Consider the following 18581-nt stretch of genomic DNA (forward strand, 5'->3'; position numbering starts at 1 on the left):
CTTTCTGGCAGTGAGTAATTCCCTTCTGCGCGATGTAGCGTATGTTGTCCTCACTGGCTGATGCACTTCTCAATTCTGTTTTGGCTTCCCCAGCAGTTAGCAGGGACTGAAGGGAGCAGGCAGCGGGGCAGAGAGGTTGGCCACTCTGGCCATTAGTCTGCCATTGTTGGCTGGACTGTTACCACCCTGTCACAGAAGTTCAAGGTCTGCTGGCATTTTCTGAGCCTTGTGCATTCCCCAGTGTGTTACGAGTGTAAGGTTTCTCGTTAGTGGCCGATAACAGGCCCTAATGCCTGGTTTAATATGATTTCAGCCTCCCGTACTTGTGTGAGGCTTCAGCATTTTTTGTTAGACTGAGATATTTCCTTAGGTTTGGCCTCCAGCCCACAAAAGCAACATCAGCGGGGCTGTAGTGCAGTGGCACAGAGGGTCCATAGGGGTGGATGGGTGTTTATATACACACAGAAGCTGCCTCTGAGGACTGGCCCCTTGGGTGTGCACTCACCATGGCTTGCTGGGAGATCCTGGGCTTTGCCTTGTGCTCCTACCTCAGGCTGGCGGGGGGGCAGTGTAAGTACAAAGGCATTTCTAACAGCTTTAAGACTATATGGGGCGCTGTGCAGCGGTCGGTTGGTTTGGGGGCACCTCCAGCCCGGGTAAGGTGCAGGTCCTGGCAACGTGGGGATCCAGAGGCGTGAGGGGCTGTACAGCGGCCTTACCCTTCACAGTGCAGTGGAGCAGGCATGAAGACATAAGGAGAGATGCAGTGGACACACCACTGCCAGGTAGGAATATGGTCTCAGGTATTAGCAGGCACCAAGAATAAACACTTAGAAAAGCTCGGAAAAACACCTGAAGCCAAACTTTCTATCAACAGGAGGCCTGCGGCCAAAGCAGCCAGAAATCACTTGTGCCAGAGTTCATTTATTTCCCAGCCATTTTCAAAATTCCTCTTTCTGGGAAGACTGCAGTGATTTGCATGTTTAATTCTACCTGAGCAGGTAACACCACCGTTACCAGCCCTGTCTGTACAATATGATCCTTCCATTTCCAAAAGCTCAGGCTTTAAACTACTGTAGCCAAAGGCACAGAGAAATTCTGGACAGTGCAGCCGCATCTTTAACGCCCACGCTCAGAACCACCACACCATCCAGGTAATCTCCACTGCCGTCTGTGCAATTATAAAATAGAAAATAAACATGCTGGCCATGGTAGGAAATGAGCCCTCGAGCACCAAAGAATGACGCCTCAAATCAAGGCAAACCACTGGCTCCACATCATAAGGACCAACTATTGCTTTTGCTCTTAAAGCCACTGCTTATAGCAAAAGGTGTAAAACCTGTATATTGGATGTCACATTTATGCAACTGGGTTCATTTGAGAATCGAGCACTCGTCCCTCAAACAAAAAGCCTCCATCTTGGTTCAAACACAAACCAAGGCTCAGCTCCACAGAGCTGAGATAAGGTACGAATGACAGGTTGACAGCTTTCTCCAGGAATGTGCTGGCATTTGGGGGAAGTAGGACAGGACAACCCCTGCCTTGGGGCAGAGATGTTTGAGCATCAGTATTTTATTGCAAAGACTAATTACATTGCTGTGTACAAGTCACACCAGGCAGTGTGCTCCTTCACTGAAGTGGTACAAAATACATATGGTACAGCCAGTCCCTCCGGCGACGCTGGGCTGCTGGGGGACACTGGCAGGAGGGGACATGGGGACGGTGGGTGCCAGCGTGGCCCCAGGGCAGAGGCTGGGCTGGGGGCAGGGTGGGAGGCAGGAGGCTGCCCCTGCGTCAGGGAGCCAGGGGCTCCCATCATGTGCAGCGAAGGGCGATGCCACCCGAGGGGACACATGGGGCTGGGAGAGCTCAGCGCCGGCCACGCATGTGCCCGAGCAGCCGCTTCCCCACCTGGTGCCAGGGACCCGCAGCCCAGCTCCTGCCACCAGCCCCGGCCCCGCTCCTGGAGCTGCACCTGCCCGGCAGCACCAACAGACAGAAACGGGGAAGATGTGCTGGAAGGAAGTGCTTAAAAAAAAAAAAAAAAAAAAAAAAAAAAGATGGAGCCAGGAGCAAAAAAAGGTCCCCCTTAGGTTAGTGTTTCCTACAGTGATTAAAACAAGCATCTCTGCCCCTGCTTGGGCAACTAGTGGTAGAGAAACAAGGGAGGGGTGGCTGGTGGGGTTGGTGCCCCACGAGCGCGGCAGAGCCACGCTGCTGCCGCCACCGTCCCTCCCAGCAGCCTTAAATACCAGGGTAGGGAGAGGAGAGGGCCTGGGCTGCAGGGCAGGGGGAGGCTGGATTAGTAAAATGTACAAGTTCGTCTCTTCTATTTACAACCAATAAATATTGAAAAAAAAAAAATCAGTAAACTTTTTTGTTTTATACAAAAAAAGTCTCATTGCTGCTTCTCCCATGGTCAGTGTTTGAAAAAGTCCGGTTAAAGCCCAAGGTGAGTGGCACTTTCTGTGGGTCAGGTGGTGGCAGCCGGGGCACCCGGAGCACCCTGAGCTCTTCGGCTCCTCGCCTGCCCACGCAGACCCAAGGTCTCTATTTACACAAGTTCAGACAGAAATTTGCTCTCCTCCTCCTCCTCCTCCTCGTGAAGCTGGCAGCGCTGGGGGCACGGCCCAGAGCTTCCCCCGACGGTAGAAGAGACACTGGCGTTTGATCTTTGGTGCAAGTTTTGAACGTGGGCCGTCAAAAGTCCAGCTGGAGGATGCGCTGGAGCGGGGCGAGGAGTGAGGCCATGAGGGCTTCCAGCTGTGGAGAGCACGAGGCGCCCGCTCCATGGGGCACAGCCCTCCCTCCACGGCGCTCCGAGCACTGGTGCGGGGCTGCAGCTCGCCCCGCAGCCTGGGGCATCTCCGGAGGGAAGGACAGGCAGAGATGCGCGGCAGCGGTGATGCCGGTTATCGCGGGGAGGAAGGGTGTGGAGGTAAAACAACGCCAGGAAAGCCGGGAAGGAGAGCACCGCGCCACGCGGGAGGCTCTGCAGCCCCGGAGTGATGGCTCGTGTTCTGCTCCTCGCAAACGGCCCCTCTGCGAGTCACCGCTCCCCGGCTCGCTCGGACACAAGGCACCTACGGCAGAGGCGGGCTCCAGCTCTGGGCTGGCCGGCGGCTGGACTAGTGTCGCACCGTGGAAGGTTAAAAATTAAAAAAAAAAAAAAAAATTCCCCCCCCCCCCCCCCGCCCCGCTGCCTTCCTGTGTAGCAAAAAAGACCTGATTGAAACGAGGGTTTGTGCAGAGAGAGGCGGAGGCCGACGCCGCTTGCCCGCGCGCCCCAGCTCTCAGTGCGGGAGGGAGATGCGCGGCCGTACCCGCGGGCGAGGGTCGCTCCTCTCGCCGTGCCGGGCGGCATGAGGACCGGCCGCAGCCAAGCCCGGAGCAGCCTTGCCCCCAAGGCCCCGTCGGTGATGGGTGGCAGTGGGGCTGAGGCTAGAAGATGCCTTTGGCGATCTTCAGGCCTTTCTGCTTCATCCTGGGCAGGGTGGAGCTGGAGCCGTGTTTGATCTTCACCCCCTTGGAGAAGCCTCGCTTCTTGAGCACGAAGTCATAGTTGGCGGCAGAGTTCATGGCGTAGAAGACGTTGGCATTGTCGGGGATCTTCAGCTCTGGAAGTGACCAAGGATGGGGGTCAGTTGGGCACCCCTTCCCTGAAAGGGGCCCAGACTGGGGCTGAGAGTTGTCCCCAGCTGCTGGGACCCCTCTTGCTGTCACCTCCCAGCCCCGCTCTGACCCGGTGCTGCCCAGGCTGCAGGGCTGCATGGCCAGCCAGGGACGCAGCCCCCAGGAAAGCCCCCCTGACCCCAGCACACACCTCTCTCCTCCGAGATGATCTGAACAAGCTCATAGTCTTCAGGCCGGTCCCCATCCAAGTTGTGTTTGGCCATGGCTTTGCGAATAACCACCGGGGTCTTATCCTGGCTCGTCACCTGTGAGCGCAGAGCGTTATTAACCCGGGGGGGTGCAGGGCACTGAAAAGCCACCGCTGTCTCCTCCCAAAATGGGCCATGCCCGCATCCGAGCAGGGTGAGCCGCCCCTCCCCGGCATCACCGCGGGTGCCCCATACCTACCAGGATGCTCTTGTACATGTTGCCGTTGTCCACGGCCAGGCTGACGCGGATGATGCAGCAGTCGTCGACCTGCTGGTTGTAGAGGGGCAGCGAGAGGGAGGAGTAGCTGGAGATGCCGGAGACTGAGCGCTTGTGGGTGCGGGAGGCTGTCACCGGCGTGGAGGAGACGGAGGAGGACGAGGCACTGCTGGAGCCTGAGCCGATGCCCGATGTGTCCAAGGAGGAGAGGGAGGTGGATTCCCAGAACTGGAGGGCAGGGAGGAGAGGGGATGCGGAGGACACAGTGGGTTTAGCTTCTCCGTCGGCCACAGACGGGGCGTACCAGCGCTGGGGGAGGGAGGCCAGAGGGATCTCACTGACCTGCGACAACGGGGGACCGACACAACTACAGTCGCCGGCGGTGCGAGAGCCCTGCCACGCTGCCGGAGCAGCAAAGGGCAGGGGCCTCCCTAGCCCCGGCGGGTCAGAAACAGCCCCCGGGACCCCCACCCACTCACCCCAGCCCCAGCGCCGGGGCAGGGGTGAGGCAGTCCCCATGCGATGGCCACACCTGCCTCCGGAGGCCCGGGCCCCGCGAGCTGCCCCGTACCTTCTTCTCCTGGCAGTCGGGGGACTCGGGGATGAAGCTGATGTTGATCTCCTCCACGTCAGAGCTGCTGGAGCCAGCGGAGGTGACGCTCACCGAGTCCGTGGCGTCCCCACTGCACAGGTACTGCCCGCACTTGAGCTGGTCGAAGGATTTCGAGTGGGAGCTGCCGCTGGCGCAGGGCTCGGTGCTTGGCGGCTGCCGGCTGCCAGGAGAGACGCGGGGCAGGTGAGAAGGGAGCAGAGCCAGGGTGCCCTTGGCTGGCAGGACAGCGGCCACCCCAGCCTGGTTCCTTCCCCGCAATGCTCAGCCGGAGATGCCCCGCGCTGGCCCCCACCTCCACCCCGCATCCCGCCGGGGACCAGCAAGACTCACTCGCTCCATCGTTTGATGATGCCCGTGTTTTTCTTCGCCTTCAATGTGTTGCTGGCCGACTCTGACAGCGGCTCGATCTCGCACGACAGCCCGTAACTAGGAGGGGGGAGATGAGGGTTTGAGCTCTGTGCTGCCCACGGCTGCGGCGAGCGCCGTGCCGGTGGGGCGAGGGGGGCAGAGGCCGGAGGGGAGCACAGGGCTCAGCAGCCGGAGGAGATGAGAGGTGGGACCTCCCGATGCACCGGCAGCAGCACAGCCCCCATCCCCACTCCCGCTCACCTCTCGGCCTCGCTGAGCCGCTCCAGGCTGTGGAACCAGTCCACAAACTGGTCCTCCTGCGTGAAGCTGTAGTTGTTGCAGGCCGACTGGAGCAGCTTGATCTGGGCAATGACTTCGAACTCCTGCAGCAAATGGAGGCCATGAGACCAGATCTGTTTGCCAGCCCCAGCATCCTCCACAAACAGCCCAGCCCAGCCCCATGCGTGGAGGCAAATAGGAAGGACCAGAATTCCCCTCCCCAAAAATGACAGCAAAAGAGGAGAAGGGTAAATCCCAAAGTGACTGGCACATCCTGGGCTTGCACCAAGTCAGCCTCCTCCTTCCACCCTGCTGTGCTGCTGCCAGGGCAAAGCTCTCACCTTCCTTCTCTTCTCAAAGTTGATCAGCCCACCCTGGAAAAGAAGGGGCCAAAAGTGAGTGTGGAGCAGGCAGAAAAGTATCGCTCCCATCCCTCCCTGTCCCCTGGCTCGCTGCCACTGCAGGGTGGGTGTCCCTGCCGAGTGGCCCCTTTCCACGGGGTGACAGAGGTGGATGTGTAGTGTCAGAAATAAGATGCACAGTGTCAGATATAGGATGCACAGCGTCGGATTTAGGATGCACAAGGTGCAGTGTCAGATACAGGACGCATGGGGGACCAGCCCTCCATTGATGAGCCCAGGCTCTGGGGTGGCTGTGCAGAGGAAGGGGAGGACAGAGATGGAGGTACGTACGTCCAGGAAATCCTTCATGGCGGTGTCGAGCATCACCAGGTCTGTGAGGAAGGTGCCAAGGTAGGGAATGGTGCCCTGCATCACGCCCTGCGGGGACAGAAGGGACAGTGGGGACAGCAGAGAGTTGGGAGCAGCCCAGGCAGCCACCGGGGAAGGGGCATGGGGGCAGCTGTGCCAGACCCACCATCTCTCGCTGCTGTTGCTGCCGCTTCTGAGCCCTCTTTGGGTTGATCTCCAAGGTGGCGAATTTGGAGGTGCCCTCCTGGATGGTGGAGAGAGGTGGGGATCAGTGCGGGTGGGAAACAGACTGCACTAACAGATGAGATAAAATTCACCCCTGCTTTTACTGGCACAACTTTCCTTGTAGAGAGAAAGAGGGATGAGAGGAAGAGGAGGAAATCAAAGCTGAGCTTTTTCACAGCTCACAGGGAGGAGAGACTTAGTGAATAGGAACTGCTGCTCCCATTTCCAGCTCTGTATAAATAGCTCCTTAATGGGATGTTTTGTTCCCTTTTGCAGTTTATGTCCTCTCAGCCCCCAAACTGGAGCTGGGCTGGGAAGCTGCAGAGAAGGACATTTTTCCTGCAGCCTTTTACGAACCCTCCAACCCCACCTGAAATCAGGAGGACTTTGCACTGGGCTGTTAAAATGCAGCTGCTTCTGGGAAGAAGCCGTCGCCCTGGTGCACTGGATCCTATCCCACTGCTTATCTCTGCTTGCGGAATTGCTTTGCAAGCTTCAGGCAATGACGACTTCTGGGTGGAGAAGCAGAAAGCCCAGCCTGGTCCAAAACCCCCGCCTGCTCCCCAGACTCAGCACGCCCTGCCTGCACCCGTGCCTGCAAACCCCGCAGCGCTGCCAGGGCTTTAGCCTGGTGGCTGGAACACTGTGGAAACTTCTGCCAGCGTCAGCCCGAGCTCGCTGCCAGGGACAGGGTGCTGCGGGTGCCACTTCCCCGTACCTTAATGAGAAGCTCCCGGCTCAGTGAGTGGTTGTTCTCGTCGGAGAAGATCTCTGAGAGCTCGTGGAAAGTGCGGAAGCTCTCCCTGATCAGGGAGAAACACGGAGGGAAGTCAGCAGTGGTGCCACCCTGGGGTCTCCTCCTTGGGCTCTCTTCTGCTCACCCAAAGGACCCCCCCACCAGCACTCACAGCTTGAGCAGGGCCTTGCTGTTCAGGGGCTATGCCAGGGTGTTTCGCACAGAGAGGAGGAGAAGGTGATGGTGCTTTTATTTCCTCACCCTCCTTAGGCCCCTGACACCTTATGCTGGTCCCTGGGTTTTGGGCACACTCCAAGAGGCAATGCTGGAGCTGAGATGATCCCATCTACACATTCAAGGGCCACAGCCAGAGCACAACCTCCCTCTTGACACCCTCCCATGGCTGTAGAAGACACTGCTTACCGTAGGACCTCGTCCCAGGTCTTCTTCAGCCGGTGAACGGCGTTGCATTGCAGAGCCGAAAGGATGGCTCGGAGGGAGGAGAAGTTCTTCAGGATGCGGCACTCCTGGGGGCAGACAAAGAGACAACAGGACTCAGCGTTAAAGAAAGCCCAAGGATCTGCTGGGACTCACACACCGCAAAACCTCAGCTCAGGGCTGAGGGGGGAGGTGAGCAGGATGACAGGCTGTCCTACCCGAGCCACTTCGATCCACCGCTCCACCACTTTAGCCCTCTGCTGCGGCTTCAGGGAGCGGTCTCCGAGGCACGTGGCGATGACACAGTTGGCCACGCTATTGAACTGCAAGACCGTGGCACGGATGGTGGGTGCCAGGTGCTCTTTGCCCTTCTTGTCTCGCTGGGACCAGATGCAGCCCAGACAGTGGTAAGGCACCACTTTCTTAAACAGCTCCTGGATATAAAGAGATGGAGCTGGGTCTCTTTGGGGTCCCTGGGAAGGGAACAGGCCAGGAGGAAAAGAGGGATGGGAAGAGACAGGCCTGTGCCCAGAGCAGCAGGTAGCAGGCAGGCAGAGCACCCGGCTGTCGAATGAATACTCACAGCATCCATCAGCGTGAACTGTTCTGCCACCATCTCTGGGGAGAAGGAGAGGAAATCTGGCTTCCCGTCCCCGACACCGTTCTCCTCCACCAGCTGGAAGGTGCAGCCGCCGTGGTCCACAGCTGCGAGAGACGGCGTGAAGCTGAGCACCGCAGCACTGCCGCGAGCCGGGGCCCACACCGACCCACGCCAGCCCTCTGCAGGCACCCACATCCCACCTCCTGGGCTCTTAATTCCCATCTGGCTTCACACCTCGAGAAACGAGGCTCAGATAAAAGGATAGTCATTTTAAACCTGGATACAAGTGTCTGTAGAGGATTAAAGGCAGATTAGCTAATCTACTTAGAAATCCTGGTTCAGTTGGATTGGCATCCTGGTGTACCTCCACGTAAATGCAGGCAGAATTTATGGGGGTTCAGCCATGTGGCAAGACCCGAGGTTCTGGAGACCCTTGATGCCAACCAGTAGCACTCTCTCCACCTGAAGCCCCAAATGACCCCCCACAAGCGGGGAAAGGACCCCACCTTCCACTTTGGACTCGCTCTGCTCTTGCTGCTGGAACTGGGCCAGCAGGATGCGGGCTCGGCGCTCCAGGTCCGAGCCGGGGATGTTGTGGCGCACGTAGGAGATGAGCTGCTTGAGGCAGGTGAAGTCTGGGGGCTTACGGAAGTCCTCTGAGTACTGGTCCAGCCAGGCACCGAGGATGGAGGAGATGGTGCTGCAGGGAGAGGGGGAACACAGGCAAGCCTGAATGAGAATCAAGTGCCACGAGAAACCCATGTGCACCCCAACACACTCCAGGTACCAGAAACAGCCCAGGATGAGAACTGAAAATCTATCAACCAGAGACACCCTTCTCTTGCTCACCCGCAGCGTGGTCAGACTTACTTCTTCAGCTCCATCCTCTCGTCCACAGCGTGCCTGGCGTGGTCCCCATTTGCCTGCACGTGGAGTTTGCCGTACCTGGTGGGGCACAGCGAGGAGGCAGTGAGCACCCTGGACTTGGCTGCCTCTCAGCCTTTTCTCCCTCCACATCACCCCCAGCTCTGCCAGGGGGTCGGGATGAATCTCCCACGCACTGTCCCGCTGCCCCCACTCTGCCACAGCCCCCGTGTTACGGGAAGCAGCCAGCACTGGCCACCTCGCAGCGGGGGTACTGGCTGGAAGGGTTCCAGCTCTCTGGGAAGTTGTGTCCTCCCTGCCCCAAAACCTTCACGCTGATGGAGTTGGGAGAAGCCCATCAGCCCTCCAAGGCAGGGCAGCAGAAGATGCTGGGGCTCCTCTGGCTAAGGGGGCTCAGACACAAGCCACCCCTGGCTGCATTCTGGGGCTCAGGGCAGCCTCACCTGTTCAGCAGCAGGTCCAGCACTTGCTTGGTGGTGGCGAAGGCCCGGTAAGTGCACAGGAAGATGGTGACATAGGTGGAGTCATTGCCCTTGAAGGCTGAGACCAGGTACTCCACCAGCTTCTCCAAGGTCCCAGCTTTTATCGTCCGCACCTTACACGTCTCATAGAGGTTTAAGGCCGACTCGTTCTCAAACTGTCGGGACAGGAGCAGAAGTCAGTGGGTTGGGTGAAGACAGACACGTTCAAGTGCAACACGGTCCCAGCAGCTTCAAAAGCCACTGTTCAGGTCTAGGCTGGAACCACGGACCCAATACAGTGCCTGGGGGCTCTTGTGACAGGCCTGGGGAAAGGGAAGCCGGGTCTCCTCAGACACCAAATATCCAGCTGAGAAGACTTGAGCATTTAGGAAATCCCAGGAAAGGCCTCAAGATTGCCAAAACCTAGATGTTGCCCTAATTTGCAAAATGGGGCTTCAGATTGTTTCCTCCATGCCCCTTCCCATGGGCCAGAGGCCAGAAGGTGCTCCCATGCCCCCGCTCCCAAATAAATACATCATTCCCAGATAAGGCTTGGAAGGATTCCCCAGGACAGGAGCATATGGGGGAGCAAGAAGAGGGCAAGACATGGGCTGGTATAGACCCTGCCAAGCCCTGACATCAGGTCACCATGTCTCTGGCAGGGACACATCTGAAAACACCCTGTGGCAGGACTCTGGTGGTGCCTCCCGCTTACCCCCAGCCATCGCTGCCCTTTGTTGGCCGTGTGATGGAGCTGCACTTTCCGGAGCGATATGCTGTAGATCACACCATCCTCCAGCTCTTCTCCGATCTCCTGTGTGGAGCTCTGCACGGGAGGACAAGATACACCATGAGATAAGGAGAGTAAAGCGTGGCAGAGATGCTCTTGCAGGCTCGTACAAGGCATCTCAGCAAGCCAAAGGCAACAGCCGGCAGGCAGCAAGAGTCTCCCTTGCCTGCTCAGAAATGCAAACCAGGCGACACTCGTCTTTCTGGCCAGCTTAACTCTGGGCCCACGGGAGCCTGCACACAGGCAGAGCCAGGACTTTGGGAAGCTGCTCTTGGTCTGCTCCGCATCCCCTGGCTCCACATCTCAGCCCTTCTGCAAACCCAGGCTGTGTCAGCGCCGGGTGCTGGGCAGAGCGGGGAGCCCTCGCCAGGCAGCGAGGGGGGCTGGGGGCAGCACACCCCTGTACCAGCCCCGGCTGCTTCCCCCTCCCCAAGCCCTCGCCTTTCCCGTAAGGTGACATTGCTGCCTGGTCTGACCGTAATCTCGGTAATCTGTCCCTGCAGGAACTGAGCACCTCGGTGCACCCTCGGTAATAAATAATAATAACTATGAAACCAAGCTGGCCGCAAGCTTCGGCAGCGCTGGCCACGCACACAAGGCAGAAATCCAAGGGGAGAGCTCAAAGCTGGGGGGAAACCCCAGAGAGCGGCACCAGGGTGGGCTCAGGCACAGCAGGGACAAGTCTCTGCACCCCTGGGGACAGGGACCTCGGAGCCACAGCCCAACCCAGCTACGAGGCTTGCACTTCTGCTCTGGGGGACACAGATCGCCTAAAATTTGGTGAGAAAAGAGGGGATGTTTCTCAGGGCAGGTCCCCAGGCACACGCCTCCCCCAGATCCCCCAGTCCCACATGCCAGTGCGGGGCTCGGTGGCAGCTCCAGCCCTACAAGGACAATTTGGTTCCCTCCTCCTCCTCCTCCTCTCTCACCACGCTCTGCTGAGTCAGTGCCTCTCTTAAGAGGATTAATCCAGATCCTTTTAAACACCACAGGGATCTCCCCCGCCCTCCATCCCCCACGCCAAATGGTGGGACACGGTGTAACGCGCAGTAAAACCCACTGCTCAGCAGATGGGGAAAATGGCCAAAAGCAATAAGCCGGTTAGCAGGGGGAGGTGACCACGTGCTGGGGCGCAGGGGCTCGGGGACAAGTCCCCCCTGTATATCACACTGCCAGCCAGGGGCCAGAGCCAGCCCACGGCTTTTCCTGCAATCTGCCTCTCAGGAGCACAAAAAACCCTGAGCAATGGCAACAATGCAGGGCTCGCCGGGGAAGAAGCTGCTGTGGGGATGGAGCCCCAGAAGCAACACTCCTCCCTGAAAAAAATCCTCTTCCCAAACCGCTCCCCGCGAAGGTGGGGACGGCTGTACCCAGGGCCCCGGCTTTAGACGACGCTGCACATCGCAAGAGACACTGAGCGGAAAGCACCGAACATGCACCTAAACATGCTCTTTAACCACCATCCTCTATCATCACCGTCGCAGCAGCGGTCGCTGCACTGTTCTCGCACCCAGCTCAAGTCAAGTGCTTGTTACTAGCAAGGAATCAAGGCAGGGAACCACAGCCAGCTCCAAGAGTAAGGGGAAAACTTTAAAAAGCTTCTTGTTCATGGCTGTAATGAATGAGGACAGAGAATCCCCCTGGGCAGGGTTACTGGATTTCTTCCTCACTTTCTGCTGAACCTGCTCTTCTCACTTCGTGCCAGACTACCAAGAGGTTTGGTTTGCTGAAGCATGACAGGTTGTGAGGTCCCTAACTTCAGCTGTGCTGTGAACATCAGAAGTCTCCCAGGGCGTACCAGCTTCCAGACCAACCCTGACAGCACCCACACAAGGCGGTGGACTGACACCCTTCTGGATGCCTGCGTCAGTCCCCTCTTGTTCTTTGCTCTGGGATAAATTATAGCATAAATTTATGTTCCAGTATAAACAGGTCTGAATTTCAAGAACGGAAAAAACACCCACCAGCACGGCATGCCCTACGCCTTCCTAGAGAGCATGACATGAAAATACATCTCCCTTCTGCCTCGATAACTCCTCCAGGTTGATGATGCTGGCTGCTGGGGGTAGCATAACGTCTGAGCCCAGCTTGCCCCCAGCTTAGCTGGCCCAGGCCCAGGCAGGCTGGCAGCCCCGAGCCCCGATGGCTGGCACCACACAGCCTGAACACCAACAGGGGCGTGAACAAGCCCCTGAGCCCACCCTGACACCCCGCTTCTCTGCAGCCCCACGTCACATCTGCACTGGGAGCCTCGTCAGAGCGGCCACCCATGACACTGGCCCCAGTGTGGGGAAAACAAAGCCATTTAAACACATCAGCAAGGGGGAGGTGAGCGTGGTACGTAGCTAAAGGCACCGGCAGCTGAGCGAGCTGGGCTTCTCCCCCATCACCTCTCCATCTCTCCACCAAAAGCTCACAGGAATGAGGTGCTCCTACGCCAGGTGAGTCACCCCCAACCCCACAAGCAGAGATGCCTTAGCTGGGAATTGGACGTGCTGGCACGGCCTCAGGAGTGAGCTGCCGGCAATGCTAAAGCCTCGTGTCCACCCTAGATCAGCCACCCATGGGGACGGTACCTAACTTGAGCCCAAGTCAGCCAAGTTGTCTTTCTTCCACCTCTAGATGCTGTTTCCAACAAAAAGAAAGAAAACCTGTGGGAACTCTTCCCAGTTTGTCCACAGAGACCATCAGACCCTGATGCCCACAGCTACGTGCCATCCTCCAGAAGCAACAGCAGTAGATGCCTCTTGAGCGCTCCAGCCCGCTGCCCAAGGGGCAGTGACAGAGAAGGGGCATCACTACCAACGGGGCTCTCTCCCCATCATTATCACCCAATCTGCAGATCAGCCCTACCCTGTATATCTCCCAGTTATGCTGACTTTGGGCTGGAGGAAAGCTCTGGGTCCAGCAGGACCAGACCCCTGTACAGTCTAACTCAGAAAAGAGGTTTGGCCAGACAGTTGTAAACCCCAGACACAAATATCAAGAAAAATCAGATGCCTGCTGAGACGCAATTAAATGAATAAAGAAATCAAATCATATGGGAGGACAAAATGTCCCAGGATCAATCTGTGAATCATTGGCAGCTGCTCTGCAACTACAGTGGAAAGTATTGCCGTAACTGTGTAGGGGTTTTCACTCTGTATTTCGTGTCACGTGCAGAGAATACACTCAATTTTGGTGAAATTGGAAATTTCATTTCCTTCCCATATTCATTCATTTTTTGTCTTGCTGACTTGTGCAATATCCCCCAAAGTTCCCCCTTTGCAAACCACACACGAAGTACGCAGCTTCCCAGCAGTCTTCAGCCAGGCTCATGCCAAGAGCCAGGCGAACTGCTACACTGGTACATTTTAAAATTTGGCTATTTATATTCTGCGTGAGCGTCCTCTTTCCTACCGCTGCTTCTCCAAGATGCTGATTGTGCATTCCACACGTGTTGGTTAAAAACCAACGAAGCAAAAAGCAGCAGCAGGACGGAGCCAGTGAAGTCCCACTCCAACACCTGCACCAAATGCACGTTTCTCCCTTTGCAGATCACAGAATCACAGAATCATTCAGGTTGGAAAAGACCCTTGGGATCATTGAGTCCAACCCTCAGCCCTACTCTACAAAGTTCTCCCCTACACCACATCCCCCAACAACTCATCTAAACGACCCTTAAACACATCCAGGGATGGGGACTCCACCACCTCCCTGGGCAGCCTGTTCCACTGTCTGACCACTCTTCCTGTAAAAAATCGTGAAGATGAGGAGACATGAGGTGGGAGCAGGGCTGGGAGAGACACAAAACCTTGACCTGTGGCTTATGTATGTGCTGGCCACCAAGAACGCCGCAATCCTAAGTCTGGCACTCACACCAGGATTTCCAGCAAGTCAACCGAAGATGAAGGCCTTCAAAATGGTCTCTAAAGAGCTCTGACAGACAAGGGCTGGTAAATATTACTGCAACAGCTACTGCTCCCCGTTGCCTGCCCTACACATGTGCTGGAGTTTTGTGCCCCTCGTAGCAGAAGGGAAACGAGCTGGGCCTCAGCCAGCCCAGCCGCAGCCCAGCACTCACATGCAAACCCTCGTTCATCGGTGGTTCAACCTGAGTATCTGAGCACCGTGCCACGGCAGAGGTACAGGTGAACAGTCCCTTCTGCTTACTGCATCGCCCTGGCAGAAGAGATGCGTCCAACAGGCCCAGACAGGGCTTTAAACGGCTGCAACAAGATTCAGCAAAACTCTTCTGTGAAAGCACTAACTTTGAGCACGCTGATGGTTATGGCATTTGCACCTTCCACCAAACTCATACAGAAGGTACTCAGCACCCCAGAAAGTGAGATCCAACACATTTCAAGATGGGCACCAAAAAGGGGAAGATGTAGAAAATGAACATTTGACCATGATTTCTCCAGCTCAGTGTGGGCTCCTGCTCCTCTCCATACAGCAGGAAAAAGGCCTCTCGATGGAGGGGCGCAGGGAAAAACCACATGTTTAACTTAGGGGTATGAGACGCCCAATTCTGCGGAGTCGGACGCTTTTGCAAAATCAGCCGTAAGTGAACTCTGCAGGAGTTCATCCCCTGAAATATGAAACTGGAGGTCTGCACCAGATGGCTTGCCTGGTTTTAGAGACCGCCTCTTCCAACTGCAGATAGCCCCAGGCTGCGTGAGCAACGAGCTCCCCAGAGCTCCCCACCGATAGTTCAAAGCATTGGTGACTACACCAGGGAGGAATTCCTGCTCCGTGCAATAAACTCTTCTACTCTCTGGTGAATGTTCTAGCACACGGCGGCGCGGTGTCGAACCCCACGTCTTCACACGGAGTTTTAATAACGAGCTCTAAGACGTAGCCAAGGTTCGCAGGCCTGGAGGAAGGGCTGCGGTGTGAGGGACCCTCGCAGGAGCCAGGCGGAGAGCAGCAGGGAATCTGCCTTCATCTCTTCTCGCGGGCTGAAGGGAAGGGAAAATGCAAAAGCCAAAGAGCAAAGCAAAATATTGGCTAGTGATCTTGCATTTTAGAAAGTGTTTGAGATCAGTCACAAAGGTGGTTTTTGTAAGACAGGAGCAAAGCACAGGATTAAGTGTGAGCATGACAGCATCCCTGCACGTTACACACAGACAATTATCCAACAATTACCAGGTCTTAAGAGCTCTGGTCCCACGTGCCCTGGGTTAGCGCGTTGGCCTCCAAAGACACAAAATAATGAACTGTTATTGGAAAAAAGGTATTAATTTCAGCAGACGTGGAAGAGGCAAAACTGTTTAAAGTGCTTTTGCTGATGCTCCCCAGCCAACAGCTGGTTTAAAGATCGAGATATTCGTGTTACTCTGTTCCCTTTCAGCTGGGCTACACAAAATGCCTGTTCTACAGACAGGTATAACACAGCACCGAGAGTATCTTCGCACCGTGATTTCAAAGCACCGCTGCTACCAGCCACAAGAGAGAAGCAGATGCTAACCCTGCCCATGGGAAGCCGGGAACCTGCGCCTGCTGGGAATTAGTCTCGCTGGCTAACGAGACAAGAAAAGGCAGAGCTGAGCCTCAGAGACATCACCAGGAGTTTCTCATTGAAGATCCGTGTTTGCACAACTTTGAAAGAACTTGATGAAAGCTGGTAAAGCCAGAAACAGAAAGTGGGGGTTTGGTCTTCACAGTCCCCAGTCCCTTCTCAGAACCATCCCTTCCCACCAGCAATGGGAAATGGGTCTTTCCAGGAATGAAAGAAACCGGCTCCACCAAGGACCGCGTCCTTCACTGTTGACACAAGCCCCAAGTTAACTTTCGTTTCACTCTCAGGAGCAAACCCCGAACTCATGCAACCAACAGCAGCGACTTTGGGGCCTCTCATGTAAACTGAAGTGTATGACATTATGTAAAAGGAAATAGGAAAAAAAAGTCCCCTCCATCTAGTGAAAGGAAAGCGACTGCAGTTCCGTGTACCAAGACCACAAAAGCAGAAGTACCCTCTGTCCTACACTTCCAAAATAAGCGCACACAGCACAACACCCTTCCTCAGGGGGACTTCCAGGCAAAAAACCCCGTGGTGGATGTTTCCCCATGGCTCCACCAGTTGGGATCGTCCCGTCTGCTCCTCACACTCATTGGCAGTTTCCTTCCCCCGGCCGCGCTCAGGAAGGCTACAGAGCCTACCCAAAGGTGGTGAGGAAGCTGCGAATATCCCCCGTGTCTGGGGAACAGAAAGGTGTCCCGTGCTGGTGCCTGCCTACCCCGGTGACCCACAGCATGTGCTTTAGATTACCAGCCCCATGGAGGGCAGGAGCACTCCCGCTCCCGAACACCATCCCAGCGATGGCTGTGGTGGCACTGGGGTACAGTGGTTCTCTCCAGCCAACACTGGCCTTGGGCAAGTTGATCTCTCGCTGTCTCCCTTCTCCCCCAGCCACGTTCCTGTTGCCGCTGATGGAGCCCAAGTCCCCCGCCCCTGCCCAGGGCACTGCTCCCCGCGCAGGGATGTTAGGCAGATGGACGTGATTCCTTTGGGTTTTCAACACTCTCCGCCTTCCTTCCTGCCTGCTTAGAGCCGCCTCAAACCAGGACTGATTCCAACAGCCCATTAAAACATCACGACAAAGGGGGAAACAGGAAAAGAACAGAAAAGGGGCCAGAAGCTAAACTTAAACCCACTATGAAAAGGGGGTGTTTTTGCCAGGACACCAAGACAGTGGCGACAGCTGAGAGCCTGTTCTCACCCCATCAGCTGCTGGGCTCTGCAGCCGGGCTTTCCTGACACCCTCAGCTCTGCTTCAGGTGTTTTGTCATGGAAAGCTGCACCCAGCCCTGCAGGGAACAGCCCCGGGGCTGTGCATCACCCAGTGCCACGAGCTCCCAGGGAGCCCGATGGGGCAGAGGGAGGGTGCATATCACCCCGTATCTGTCTCTTGTGGGGATTTTACACCTCCTCCCTCGCGGACTGGGGCTGCCCAAGACCGACGGCAGGTCTGATCCTGTGTCCGGAACCCAGAGGGGTTAGAGACAAGATTCAAAGGCAGCCTTCTCCACCCTCGTGGCTTAGAAAGAAGAGAAAGCAGCGGCTGGTGGATCTGTTACAAAGGCATCTTGTGACTCGCATGCAGTGAGTCAGTGGCTGGAGTGAGGATTAGGAGCTCAGCGCTCCGGTCCAGAAACGAGACAGAGCAGATACACAGGATTCCTCCCCCATTTGCTTTTGTTTTGCTTTTCAAGAAGAAGGCTAAGAGCCTTCCCATACATTGAGACTTTTTTTGCTCTTTTTATGGGCTGGAAATCAAGAGTCAAAGATCTGCAAAGATGCTCCATGTCTACTCCATCCCCCCCAGCCTCCAAGGTGCAGGATCAGGCCCCCTGACGCAGGGGGTGATGCAGGTGCTGGGGGGTCAGCCTTGCTAGGGGAACTTCCCAGGGAAAAGCAAACTCCATCTGCAACTGGCAGTGCCAGAGATACCAGAGATGCCAGCTTAACTCCAAACCCTGTGTTTCCTACACCCAGGAGTATAGAAAACCACCAGCACCTCTACTTAGACATTTGCATCCTATATGAAAACACCACCAAAGCAAGGGCTTCCCTCGTGTTTCCTGCCAGACACGTGCTGGGATGGGCTCACTTCACAGGCTGCTGGAGGTTAAGAAGAAAACTGAGTGCAGCAGGTTTTGCTTCCTCTCGAAGTTGATGGAAAAAAGATCCCGCCGACACAGCAGTTCTAGCTCTTGCTCCACAGTCCTTGGCTTTGTGTTCGTGACCACTTCGGCGTGTGTTTCGGCAGCATCTACGCTCAGTGCCAACGCCTACACAGAGTCAGGCTTGCATACGAGGGACGCAGCTGGCCTTCGCTCACAGAGCAATTGCTCCGCTACAAACTCGCCTAGAGCCCGGAGGGTAATTACTGGAAGTGAAACCAGAATGGCATGACTGGTGAAAACTGATGTATAAAAAATTAATACATATTTCTCTGCAAGGTTAAATAAAGATCGAGTGTCTCATAGTCATTTCAGCTCAGAAAAAAGGTCTGTATTTCACCAAGATGGAACAGAAAATTCTGCAAAAAACATAAAAGTTCAAAAATTGATTTTTTGGTGTGTGTGTGTACAGTAGCACCTGTAAGTCACATGCAACATGACAGCTCTATAGGGCCTTGTTCAAATATGAACAAAACCAGTGCGTGTCCTGGTTACAGTTCGAGCCTACCTGATCTAACGTTACTCTCTTGCTTCCAGTGCTGAAACAGGGCACTTTTGCACCAAGGGTGTTATTTCTGTGGCAGCAAGAACTGCTGTTATGTATTTGGAAAGGGATGGCGATGAGGTTGGCATTCAGAGCTGACGTACCTTGAAACCAATTGGTATGGTCACCCCTGAAACATCAGTTATGTCTTAACACACGATAACCAGAACACAGACTTGTTCGTTGTT

General features: G+C 55.9%; 1 protein-coding gene across 6 annotated transcripts in view; it reads right to left on the minus strand.

The window, feature by feature from the left end:
- Nucleotides 1-1556: 1556 nt before the first annotated feature.
- The window catches only part of RALGDS (ral guanine nucleotide dissociation stimulator), a 62614-nt gene continuing 45589 nt past the window's right edge, over nucleotides 1557-18581 (minus strand). For 3 of the 6 annotated variants that reach the window (XM_074891315.1, XM_074891313.1, XM_074891316.1), the window contains exons 2-18: nucleotides 10110-10220; nucleotides 9377-9570; nucleotides 8919-8993; nucleotides 8555-8748; nucleotides 8031-8152; nucleotides 7666-7881; nucleotides 7433-7536; nucleotides 6992-7076; nucleotides 6215-6292; nucleotides 6031-6117; nucleotides 5680-5712; nucleotides 5321-5442; nucleotides 5042-5137; nucleotides 4670-4871; nucleotides 4081-4440; nucleotides 3824-3938; nucleotides 1557-3617 (exon numbers count right to left, since the gene is read on the minus strand). In XM_074891315.1, the coding sequence (XP_074747416.1) occupies nucleotides 3442-3617; nucleotides 3824-3938; nucleotides 4081-4440; nucleotides 4670-4871; nucleotides 5042-5137; nucleotides 5321-5442; nucleotides 5680-5712; nucleotides 6031-6117; nucleotides 6215-6292; nucleotides 6992-7076; nucleotides 7433-7536; nucleotides 7666-7881; nucleotides 8031-8152; nucleotides 8555-8748; nucleotides 8919-8993; nucleotides 9377-9570; nucleotides 10110-10220 (2370 nt within the window). In that variant the 3' untranslated portion in view covers nucleotides 1557-3441. Of the gene's footprint in view, nucleotides 3618-3823; nucleotides 3939-4080; nucleotides 4530-4669; nucleotides 4872-5041; nucleotides 5138-5320; nucleotides 5443-5679; nucleotides 5713-6030; nucleotides 6118-6214; nucleotides 6293-6991; nucleotides 7077-7432; nucleotides 7537-7665; nucleotides 7882-8030; nucleotides 8153-8554; nucleotides 8749-8918; nucleotides 8994-9376; nucleotides 9571-10109; nucleotides 10221-18581 lie in introns of all 6 variants that reach the window. The other 3 variants (XR_012631848.1, XM_074891312.1, XM_074891314.1) reach the window with 3 other exon arrangements.

This window comes from Strix uralensis, chromosome 21 (genome assembly GCF_047716275.1).
Source record: "Strix uralensis isolate ZFMK-TIS-50842 chromosome 21, bStrUra1, whole genome shotgun sequence".
Taxonomy (NCBI): Eukaryota; Metazoa; Chordata; class Aves; order Strigiformes; family Strigidae; genus Strix; species Strix uralensis.